General features: G+C 39.1%; 1 protein-coding gene across 12 annotated transcripts in view; it reads right to left on the reverse strand.

Annotated features, from left to right (window-relative positions):
- The window catches only part of MTA1 (metastasis associated 1), an 88,044-nt gene that overhangs the window by 20,958 nt on the left and 54,314 nt on the right, over window positions 1–12,772 (reverse strand). For 11 of the 12 annotated variants that reach the window (XM_041127684.1, XM_030032632.2, XM_041127676.1 and 8 more), the window contains 5 exons: window positions 6,337–6,452; window positions 5,321–5,472; window positions 3,493–3,682; window positions 3,011–3,100; window positions 992–1,144 (listed from right to left, as the gene is read on the reverse strand). In XM_041127684.1, the coding sequence (XP_040983618.1) occupies window positions 992–1,144; window positions 3,011–3,100; window positions 3,493–3,682; window positions 5,321–5,472; window positions 6,337–6,452 (701 nt within the window). Of the gene's footprint in view, window positions 1–991; window positions 1,145–3,010; window positions 3,101–3,492; window positions 3,683–5,320; window positions 5,473–6,336; window positions 6,453–12,772 lie in introns of those variants that run through there. The other variant, XM_041127685.1, reaches the window with a different exon arrangement.

Here is a 12,772-nt window from a genome sequence, read left to right on the forward strand (position 1 = left end):
TAATGTTAAAACACAAACAATAAGGTATCAAATTTTTGTAATTATATTTCAGATAAGCCACATATAAAGTTGAAATCAAAGGTAAAAAAAGAGAAAGATTCTCCATATCTCCCTCCCTGCTCAGAGTCACCATTAAACCAACTGTCCCTTTCCCCTGTTAAGGAGAGCTACCCTCCATGTTCTCACTCCCGTCAAGACCATTTGAACAGACCCTTTTATCCTCATCTGAAAAAAAGACTGCACTTTCTCTTCCCTGACACTCTCAGGCAAGAGCAACTCTTCAGAACAGAGCCCTGGAGTCTATGCCAGGAACATCCTGCATCTAACTCCCACTTCAAACATCTTCCCCATGCCTTTTATTCTTGAGGAGATGAAGCCCAAACTCCATTGCACAGAGGTGCTCAGTGACAGGGCCAGCAAAAGCAAATGCTCCGGTTCTGTGCAAGGCAGGAGCAGGTTTATGCCACACCAGATCTGGCATGTCTGCTTCCCTCAGCTAACCAGCAGCCTGCCTTTCTCGATGGCATGCAGCCTCTGGCAGCTTTGCTGAAAGCCAGGTGATCCACACGTTACAAAGCCACCTGGGAACTGCACTGCTACTACCTACAGGTTAAAAAGCTGTAAACCTCAAAAGAAAAAGGAAACATCACTGAAGAAAGCTATTAAGGTTTTCTTCATACTACTCATTTAAAAATTGAAGGGAAGTTTCTCCTTCATTATCCCATTTGCAAGGTTGGTCAAGCTAGGCAGAGCTCCACTAGCACAGTAGGCTTACGTGCGTGCACCACCCAGGCTGTACACATCACGTGTCTCACCCAGAAGGAGAAATGGGACAAGTGGCTTTTAAAAAAGGAAAAAAATAACCTGCCTCACGAATAGGAAACTTGGAATTTATATGAAGGACTATAGTTTTAAATAATCTCCTTGTATACCAAAAGGACAGAAGAAAAAGCATATATAGACAATATACATTCTGCAGAAAAATATTTACCATCCATTCCATTGTGTTGTTCATAACTTCTTTTTCCCAGGATAGTTGGGGACCCATTATTAATGACAGGCGTAAACTTAGCAGGAGTCAGATTGTTGAGAGAACTGGACAAGCTCTTTGCAGGATCTGGTTTCGGAGGACACGGATGAGACTCTGTTGTAAAACAGAAAGGTGGGGTGGTTTTAATTAGTGAAGATACTGGAATTATAAATCTGAAAACAACCTGCAAACTTCCAAGGTGACCAAGTATATACCCCTTATATACAAACTATCTCAGTCAATAATTTTGACTGGAGATTGCTATTTATATAAAGCATTTTAAGTATATTTAGGAATTCACCTCTACTGAAGATGTTAACACCAATGTCATAACATTATCCTAAAATAAGAGCTGATAAGAACAGCATTTTGAATCTATTTCCAAAACACTGTTCTCCAACAATTTGGGATCATTTTGGGGCTGGTCTATATTAAAAGCCATCTTTGGGCAGTCAAGCAACACCCCTAAACTCTGGGGTAATTACAACCTTGCCAGTTTTGCAAGGTTTGTAAAAAAATACAATTTCTAAACTGACCAAACAAATTGAGGATTCAAACCACCACCATAAAGAACACACTGTCTGAATTCAAACTTGTGGCCAAGGCAGAGATCAAGCACACGCTGTTCGACAGAAAAGATTTTGAGAAAGTTACAAGCAACAGCAAACGGGAGCTTCAACCGAGTTTTTCTCTCGCAGCCCCAACAGCTGAGTAACATATAACTTAAAGCACACTGAGCATGACACCTCTAAGAATATGTTCTCGCCAGTCCTTCAGCCTCCCTCTATTTCTTTCACTCCCTTCTCCCAGCTCAACAGTCAAATGGAGACCCTGACACAGCACTAATGAAGTCTTAAAATCTATTGCTACATTCTGTACAACTATTTTAAGCAAGATTTTGTCCAACAGCAAAACTTCTCCCTTTATTGGCTTTCTTTCATTGCACTATAGGTATCTAAAGGTTTCTCAATCTGTGTAGCTCATCAGTACACAGCAGAAGTACAACACTCAACAGAGAAGCAGTAAATATTTAATAAGCCTTGAGCCTTACAATATTTCATCAACAAAAATGTTCAAAGAGACATAAAATCAACTCCAGTGTTTCTTATCAGAGTAAAAAGGCAATCAATTTCCTTGTTAATCTGGAAGCCTTCAAAGTACCACTGTCCAAACTAGCTTTCTGTGGTTAGACTCACATTAGACTGCTGTAACAACCTGACACATGTCTTCAGGATATCTCCAGCAACAATAGGGAAAATTATTTTGCATCCATTTGTAGTCAGAGCTGGCATGTCACGTAGCATCACTTTAGATGCTTCCAGCACCTAAAACTTACACCAAGGTCCCGGACGGAGCTACCCACCATGCCCCCACAGATCAGCTGACGAGGCCCAAGTCCTCAAGAAAACAAAACAAAACAACCCCCAAAACAAACAAACAAACAAAAACCACCCCCACCCCCCCCAAACCAAGAAGAAAGTAAAGAATGGAAGTATTGTCCCCTTGTCTAGCTCTAGCACAGAACAGCCAGCAGCTGATTCACAAGCTGTGGGACACAGTGCTATCCTAAACCCAAGAGGCTTCTTGGAGGACCCGACTGTAGGAACTGCCTCCAGACAGCCCAAAAATTGGAACAGTGGACTGACCAATTGTTCCCAAAACATTATGTTTATGCCTCCATTATCAGATGGTAACTTATCCCCACATACATCAGAAGCAACAGCAAACACATTCCGCCCTCTACTTGAAATTTCTGATACAGCTCCATGAGCCCAGAGTGGACTGCTGAGCCACTAGGTCTGTCAAATTAAGTAGTAAAAAGGACAAGTTCATGGGGAGGCTTTCACGTTTTCTTTTTTAATCCAGAACCAGCATCTAAATCCAGAACCAAATGGGAAAAGAAATGGTTAGCAGAATTAGCTAGTAGGGGTTTTTGTTTGGTTGGAGGTTTTTGTGTTTGGTGTTGTTTGGTTTTAATACCTAAATACCGGAGTACTGCTTCTAAAGGCTTTCGAACCACTTGCTTTAATAGCAATGGGTTTTCTGATGCCTCAGGTAAACGTGCTGTGCCTGTAAAACAAAGAAAAATAATTAGAGGGTAAAGACATTTAGATATAGCAAAACTAAGTGAATAACTAAAGTATCCTGAAAGAGCTTTCCAATTAAAAGAAATTTTACAGGTTGCAAGCATGTCTTGGCAACAGGACACAAATGCAGGAGAATGCTAAATGTAACAGCAAACATGAATATTTTAGAACAAACAACTCATGAATTTTCAAAGTTATTTGTCTAGCCTACAATCAGTTAGAATGCTCTGCAAGTATAGCTAGATTTGGGAAACCAGTAGCTACATGCAAAAGACCATCTCAAGAAGTTGCAACTCAAACTTTATAGGAAAGGAATCTCAAAGGGTTCCTTTACAAGTAGGTCCCAGAGCAGGTCCCAGCTGCATCACCACTCACATTCTGCTTTGATTGCTGCGCTGTTAATAGGCAGATAGGGATGTCTTGCAGCATGCCAAGGGCGCAAGATATCTCGACATAAACGTCTGGCAATTCTTGTCAGTTTTGTTGTATGGAGATAGAAAGCTTGTCGTGTCTTCATAGCAAACTTGGGACTCCCACTGTTTCGTACTGGCACACCATGAGGACTCTAAAAAGAAAGAAAAATAAATATGGTTTCTAAAAAATTATTATTAGAAAGTATGGTTTTAAAGAAGAGAAATAATACCATATAAAAATCACTTTCAACTACTGATTCACAGGCCTAAGAACAGAAACAGTATTACAGATGAAAATATATTCAGCCCAGCTATTCCCCATTTCCCAAATCTTACCCATCAATATTTGGAATTTTCTTCCAAAATGTCAAAGGATAAAACAAAAGCAAACATTTTGTCTTCACAGAGAAGTATTTATTTCTGTGCTGTCCCAAGTTTTAAAGGAGGGATCCAAAAGGCAGACCTGAAGAAGTTACCTGATGCTATCACACGATTTAGTGCTTATAGAGTCAATAAAGACTCTCCACCTTTGGGTGCTTATAGTTCCTCTGGATATACAATGCAAACTCCTCATAACAAATCATTTGGAAAAGGGAGAGGAAAATCAGAAAGTAGCTGTATGGCTAAAATATACATCACAAACTCATTTCCCAAAGTAAACTTACAGTATGCAAAAGAATGTTTTTGTCTCAAAGTTGCAAGAATTTGTTTTAATTCTTACTCAGAACTCAATGAATGCATTTACAGAGTTGTCAAATATTCACTGCATGTAATAAAGAATACTACTGAAAGACATTTATTGACTACAGAGCCAAAGCAGTATCTTCTTCATTAAAAGCAACTAAGTCAACCAATAAAATAATGCAAGTTTGGGGAGAACAAGGCTTTCCCCTCTCTAACTATTTACATACTTTTTAATTAACAAAAAAGAGGTATAAGGCTGATAAAACCTGGCAGTTATCTCAGCAATTAGGTAGCTTCAGAGGGCAAACAGACACCTGGAAAGGACAGAGGTTAAATGAAAGAAACAGAATAGAAAGGCTATGATAACAAGGACTAGGAGAGAGGAAAGAAATAGTAATCTAAGATCAAAGTTCAACGTGCACTATCCTTCTGTCCATGTGATGCAGCTACTTTTTCCAATCAGCTCAATGTATGATGCTTCCAGATCAAGCTTCCACCAAATTCAGAAAAATTCTGAGAATTTTGGTTTTTAAATAAAAGGGGGAAAATTAAACAGAAGAAGCTTATACAATGCTTACTCAAACCTATCCAAAAGGAAGAAGGATTAATTAAAAAAAAAAAAAAAAAAAGGATAAAATAGAAAAACACGATAAGGGATCTCTAAAAAGCCACTAGCTATTTGGGGTATCTAATTCTGAATGTGCCTTGGGAAAGGGAACAGGTTTCAGGAAATAATGAATTCCTTTGTGGAAAAAAAAGTCTTCTTCCCCCTACAGCAAAAATCATGGAAACTGAATACCAGAAACACTGGCTAGCATTTCAGTTTTTTCCATCTTCATTAAGTTAACCCATGCATTTGATGGCTAGTTTGCTAAACAAATGATGTTTTTTTCTCTCAGGGCAGTACTTGGCAACATATTACTTATAGCCAAAGTTAACGTGCCAACTTTTGCAAGACATGAAATACCAAACCCAAGGACAACAATGGAGGCTGAAGGCATTCTTTTTGTTGTTAAATATTTAAGAACAGTGAAGAACTAGTGAGATATCATGGCACCTAGCTTTCCAGACAAGAGCACCGAGCAGTCTGCTTTGCAGATACCTACCAAATTATTGCGGTTTGGTCCTGGTCTCTCTCCATCTAACCGTGTTGGCATTTTCAAGCCACCGTATTTCTTCCAGTACGTCCAACAGGATGCACAGAGGCGACACTGCATGTTAGGGGGACCCCAAGAATACCACTGGTAAGACTGTGTGGCTAGAGATAACAAAGGTGGAAATTATATATATCCTTTAACAGGATCACTTTTCAGAGCTTATTCGCTTTAAAACCATCACAAAAGAAAACCCACAAAGACAGCACAAAGCTCAAACAGACCTTAAAAAACTGATGATGCTTCACTGTCATCACCACTGTTAACCATACTTGTGATTTCAGCAGAATTAATTACACATATAAACCCCTTTTAAAACATGAACAGAAAAAACCAACTAGTAGGATGGGAAAATTTCCTCCCAATGAAACTGAAAGCTCTCATTTTGCAAGAGTTGTAGACAACAATTTCTGCAGAGCATGGGAGAGAGGGAAGATTGTCTTCAAGAACTCCCCATACATTAATTTTATGACTAAAGAATGTACGAAATCTGTGACTTGACTTCTCGTACAGTCCTACCTTCCAATATCTCTAAAGGCTCCCCATAAAGAAGCACAATCATTAGAACTCAGTATATTAATATCAGGCAGCAACCAAATACAATGATATCGCATATTTTGAAATCTACTAAAAAATTACGAAAAAATTGTCAAATTCACACCTTGGTGATTTAAGTCTTTACTCAATAGCTACCTCCAATTTCATAAGACATTTACTAACTCCCCCTTTAATACTTCATAATTCTATTTACAAATGTAACACCAGTAACTAAAAAAAAAAAAAAAAAAGAAAAAGAAAAAAAAAGAAAAAAAAAGCTTTGCTTTAATGCTGCTATGTCAAATTCTGTCCCCCCACCCTTCCAAAGCCTTGTCTCACACACCCCCACCACAACACAGCTTTGACTTTCCTGTTTGCAACACAGCACTCACACTCTCTATGCACAACTGCCATACTGGCATGTCACTTACTATAACAGCTTTCACAGGCCCGTCCTGCTCCCGTGTTCTGTGCCTGCACTCCAGTACCATTTACCACTCCTGGTTTGACATTATTTACATTGATCTGGTTGGGGTTTGGCTTGTTACTTAAAACACAAAGCAAAGAGGAGGACAAACATTAATTGAGGCATGCAATTTCCTACTTGACTTTCAAAAGTATGGCCCAAAACATTTGAAGATTTAAATTTCATTCATCGTGTGGCTTCCAGAACAAGCTGTACTTACCAGCAATCTGACTTCCATGAACACCCTGTCTCCAGTAATATTTAAGTAACACCAATAATAAAAATAACTATAATAATAGTTAGATGCCACTTTCAAGAGTCCAAAACCATTTAAGAACAATAAGCCAGTGAGGCCAGCTAGGTATCTTACTATCCCAGACATTCTAATCTAGGTGACAAAAAGATCTCACCTATAAATCTCTCTCAGTCCTCAACATGAGGGATATTTTACTTAAATCTCCAAAAAGAAGGCTGGGGGACGGCGCAGGAGAGGTAGGTGGAGAAAGGGCAAGCCCTGCCTTATTCAGGGAAATATAACCCTAGACTGCAGTCACAAATACTTCCATGTTGTCTTACTGCAAAGGTTTGCATCATGTAGCCACAATTTGAACAAGCATACCCAACACACACATTGAACAAAATCTTTGGGCATAGCATATACACAGAGATTTTCATGAATATGAGCCTTCTGGCGAGTCTTAAACTATGGTCTGTGCTTCTAACAGGAAGCATTTAGGTTTCTACTAAATGGAAGAAGTCTGAAAGCCTAATATCCATGCAGCAAGAAATGCATTGATGGCTGTCACTAATACATTCTAATATAACAACATTTGAATCACCTCAGCTCATCCCTATGACTCAGGGGAAAAAAGAAGAAAAAAAAAAAGCTACTGGCAGGAGCTGAGAACGGAAGGGCAAACAAAACCTTGGCATAGAGAGCAGTATGGAATAGTACAAAATCTCCGCAGAGGAAGAGGTGTCTGAGGGGGAAAATGAGGCATTCAAAAAATCCTTGGCATGGGAAGGAATGGGAATCAATATTGCAGGGACAGGACTTCTGGGGAATGGAGGAAGATGGGAGAAGTCACACAAGAAGTTTCAGACAAGAATACACAAGGAGCTTATAAAACACGCAAGGACTCCCAGGTGCTGTTAGGAGCTCAGCTTATAGGAGCAACAAAAAGCAGGCAGCCTTTGGTGCCAACTTTGGAACATAAGCCCAAATTGTAGTGCTGATGACATCTCCCTCATATTCTCTTACCTGAAGATCAAAGGGAGTGGGCACATTGCTTTTACTTCCAACTAATAAACCCATGATTTGGAGCCACTCATTCAAGAAGAAGTATCGTTAAATGGCTTTCTGAAAACACATTTTCTTACACACCAGTTGCACACTGACACAGGAGTCACAGTGTTTTCAGTGACCCAGAATACTCAGTCCTTTTCACCCTGGCTAGTGCTGCAAAAACAGCACTGTGGGAATATGGCCAAATTAATTTCTTTCTAATGGGACATCAATATTAAGTTTCATGTTCTCAGCAATAGCCCCTGAAAGCAAAGGAGTCCCAAGTGACTGAATTCTGAAGACAACTGTCCCTCCCAGCTCCAGAACAAACCCAACGCCACTGGAAAGCTTACACTGCCCTAGAAGCCAGAAGGTCACCCTTCTCCTCATCTGAAAATGTCCGATCAGGCACTGAGATACAGAGCTCAGTGAAGCTCCATTTCTATACAGATAAAATAGATTCTGCTGTGAATCACACATGTTGCATAAGGAGGTAAGAGAGTATTTGCCCAGTCCAGGAAAAACTTCTGATAGCATTCTGATGGTGCTCCTCGCTGTAAAGTTTAGGGCCTTTCTGCAGAAGAGAAAGCTTAGGAGGCTAACTGGCACAGAAACACTGTAAATAGTTTGTTCCTTCAGTACACTGAGCAGCCCATACAAAGCCCGAAAGAAGCAGAGAAGAGAAAAAAAACCATAAAGGCATTTAGATTAACAAGCTTGATTAGGTTTTCATCTCCTTTTGCTTATTAATTTGCCCGACTCTTACAAAGATTAAAGTGTTTCGGGGTGCTTATTAGAATGGCACAAAGTTCTGACACCACAGATGGCAGGAGATCTGCAGACACATTTAACAAAGGGAAAGTTGAAAGAGGCTACATTCACGCTACCCAGCATTTTGCTCTGGGATGTCACTATAGTAACCTGCTGCAAAAGAACTTTTGCCAATGAGTCACTAGCAAACTCCAAGTGTAAACATTACCAAGATGCTGCAAAACAAACAGTCGTCACAGATGCACACTGTTACAAGCAGCGTTGCTCAACAGAACAGACAGAGCAAAAGACTGAAGTAAAGAAAACTAAGGTCTTACGGTTCAACATCAGGCACATTGGTTCCCTTCTACACATTGATTTATCCTCTGAAAAAGGTGGTAAAGGAGTCTGAAATCCATCAGTAAAGCACACAAAAAGGTTTTGGGTTTTTTTGAGCAGCATACCGGGAAACCCTGATGTGTCTGGTTGTAAACAGTAAGTTGAGAACAAGACTGCATGCATTGGCATGCACATCCAAAGCAATAAGATCCTGTGCAGAAAAGAGGGTGATGGCCTGACTCCCATTGTCCTCTCTACAACCCTTACCAAATTTGTATTTCAAACACAAGTGAAAGGGATGCACGGGTGAAAGCTGATCACCAAATCACACTGATCACCAGGAGTAACATGCTGTAGTTGGGGCAATAACTTCACTTCAGGATTTTGGAACACTGCAATTAATGTAGCTGCAACAAGCACCAGAAAGCGTCCTACTCCAAAGGTAAGGTCAAGTTTCACAGTGGCAGTAACAATAAAATTTAGGCAGCTAATGTTTTTATCATGTGAGAAGCAAAAAGCTCTTAATTGTTGATATGTTAATTAAACTTGTTTGATATTACCAAAGCCTGCTACAGCTATTAACAAGAGAATTAGATGAATAACTGGATGAATCATTAAGCAATTAATGAAGCTGAAGTGAAAGATGCAAATAAGGTAGCGAGAATATTGATGGTGCAGTAAACTATCATTTCCAGTTCTTCCATCAAGAATGGAAATCTTTTAAATGGGTTTCAACTGCAGTGGAGCAGTCAGTTATGCTAGAACAGGGATCACGAAGTGCAGATTTCTGGGCTGTATTCTGCAGGAGATCAGTCTCAGCTGAAGAGATTAAGGTGATAAAGCACATGCAGAAAGGAGGTACTGGAAGCCAGCCATCATGGACCAAGGCCCCTGCCCAAAAAAAACCCAACCTGAATATAATCCTGAGCCACGCAGAACACTGAAATCCATTCACTATATGACAGGCTAGCACTTGACCCACAGCACAGTGATAAAATTTTAGTTGTTAAAAATAACTATAAACTTAAAACCATCAGTGAATGTTTCCTGTTATTGAAAAAAAACAAAGTGGTGCCAGATGCAACACAACAATTAAGAAATAAAGCCTCAGAAATAAAAACCATTTTAAACCCTTTGTAAGGAACATTTGTGCCATCTACCTCTAGGCATCTAATGCAAGTGTCTGGATTCCTTATCCAGACAACAGAGAAGTGAGCTCTCATCACAACTCTCCAGGCTACAGTAAATACCCACTTCTAAGAACAGGTCTAATGACTGCTAAACAATGCTTTTTGAAAATGAGAAGCTTTCTCATTCAAAATGTTGAAGATTGCCATTTAAACTAGCACAGCTACAAAAGAAGGAACAGTGTTACACCTTTAAGTTTTCCATGCTGCAATGTACCTCTGCTCAATTGATCAGGGACGGAAAAAAAGTCTTGTTCCTCAGGCAGAGGACAACCAAGAAACAGACAAAGGAATTATCTTCAGCTTGTTAAGCAGTCGCCCCCTTGTAGTCATTCAAAGCTTTGACCTATTCCTCCAGTTTCCCTATTCACTTAAAAAAAGAGGCAGGGTAGGGAGGATATTATTGCCCTATTTTACAAATGTTTGCGAGGCAGTGTTTGCAGCTTATAAAAGCACTTTGAAATTCTCAGATAAAATACTCTAAGTAGAATGTATTAATTTACATTTACAGATGTACATTTAAAATTTACATTTTACATCAATACATTTTGGAGACTGGGGATTGTATGGAGCACTTCATTCTTCCCTTTCTGTTCTTAGCCCTTCTGGTATCACTTAGATCAAAGCAAAAGAGAGAAAAGCCACACAAAATTGTATGTCCCAGCCTTCATGATTTGCAGATGTCCTAATCCCAAAAATCACCAGCTACACAACCAGATCGTCATCACAAAGAAGCAAGTAACTAGCACATACGATGCCCATAAGATCAGTAAAACCAGAATATGACTTCCACAACAGCTTGAAGAATATGTTTGGGTACACAGCAACAGAAGAAAGAGACTGTGAGACTACATCTGCAACAAGAAAGGTCTCCGAGCCCTGCATTCAGGCTGGTGGATGACAGGATGAAGCGTGTGAGAACATGGAATCTCTGTGCACTGAGGCTTCTGCTGCTGCTTTATTTAACACTACTCCCACTGACAGAGAAATTGCTACAGAAAACAACGAAAAGATTTTTTTTCAGTATTTCCTGAACGCAGAACTCAACTGATTTTATACTTTTTCCTTTCACCAGGAAAGCATATTAGTGCTTTTCAACTTAAGGGATGCATAACAAAGCCATACATACAAACATTGGGTTCAGTCACATCACCTACAGATGTCTGTCCCAAAACCAGGGTTGTTCCTGGAAGGAGCACAGAATGTTTGTCCAATATCTAGGACAGAAATGTTCTTCCAGTATCTAGGACATTGGTTTAGGACTTGATAACCTCACATCAATCACCTGTATGACTCTCCATGCTTCAGTTACCCACATTATAAATTTGGGGCACAGTCTCAAGTTAAAAAATACCAACTCTAAAGCTTCACGTAGAGCTGTTATTTTTCACTGTGTAGTATGTATGTGACATGAGAAATAACCTTTGAAGACCGCTTCTATTGTTTTTCTTAATATTTTCCTCCCCGCTCCCTAGATTTTCCTATTAACATCACAGGAACAAACAAGAGTCCTATCAGTGGAAGACAGCCAGAGCGGGGAGAAAAAAAAAAAAAAAAAAAAAAAAAAAAGATAAAATTCTTTGAGTCTGATATCCTCCAGGGTCTCTCTTTGCAAACAATTTTATACCAGTTATTGTTAGAATAGGTTTCACTCAATCAGCTGATACACTTCTGCATAGGTCTTGTGACAGCCTACATCAAGTAATTTATTTTCGAGGTGACAAGTGGATCATTATGGTTCAAGCCTCGAAACAGGAATGGGCTCAGTAACACGATAAGGACAAATCAATAACATTGATATTTAGATCCCTACACCATGTATTGCTATTACAAGCCAAGAATATAATCTTCTTCTGGGTCAAAAGATAATGTAGATGCAATACATTCCCTATGTGCCAGACCTTGTACTGAAACTTGAGTAGAAATAATCCAAAAATCTTAGAAATACTTAATTGTTGCCACATTTGGAGGTATTAATAGCAAAAAAGCAGCAGAAGCATTCATGTGGGATTAAATAAGTCATGTATGCAATTGCTACTTTTCCTGACATGGATATTTAAGGAGGAGAAAAAATTGACACCTGTTTTATCAATTAAACAATATGTAAGTTAAAGTATAACACTCACAAAAATTAACCATGACTGGAAATCAAAGCCAGAGACAAGAATAGCAACTACACGGGCAGAGAGACAGAAGTCTTTTCCTGAAGTAGAGAGGTAAGTTGCTGATTTGATTATATTCTCTAGATATCAACAAGTATTATCTTGCTGAGATACAGTGTTGAGGGATAAGATACCACTCCAGACAGCCGCCATCATCAAATGAGCACCACAGCCTTTCAAATACAAAGCCCTACCTACATACATTATAATCCAAGAGCAACAGCAAGACTACCAGGCTCTCTTGTCTGCAATATTCTTTTGCATCTGCAGTCTAAATTACATTGGCTATTGCTTTACAAGCTTATCACATTGTGAATTCATGATTAATTTGATGTCCAGTGTCCCCCTGCAGAGTAACACCATCCACAAAAAGCAATATTGTTGAGAAATTGCATGACAAGAAATATATTTGCCTTCACTCTGAATATTACACCTAATTTTTAGTAAATTCACCTGAGATGTATCAACATATTTCAAAGAAAAAAAGAAATCAAGGATCCTCTATTTTCACAAGAAGTAAGGGACTGTCTTGCAAGCTAAATACATAAAACTTAGTCTTACCTTAAGTAACAGAACACATGGTAGAAATTCATAAATATGTGAAAGGAGATAGCATAAAAGAGTAAAGGAGTTATTGGGGATAATACACGTGGGAATTCATCTGGGAGCAAAAGTTGA

Source organism: Aquila chrysaetos, chromosome 12 (genome assembly GCF_900496995.4).
Source record: "Aquila chrysaetos chrysaetos chromosome 12, bAquChr1.4, whole genome shotgun sequence".
Classification (NCBI taxonomy): Eukaryota; Metazoa; Chordata; class Aves; order Accipitriformes; family Accipitridae; genus Aquila; species Aquila chrysaetos.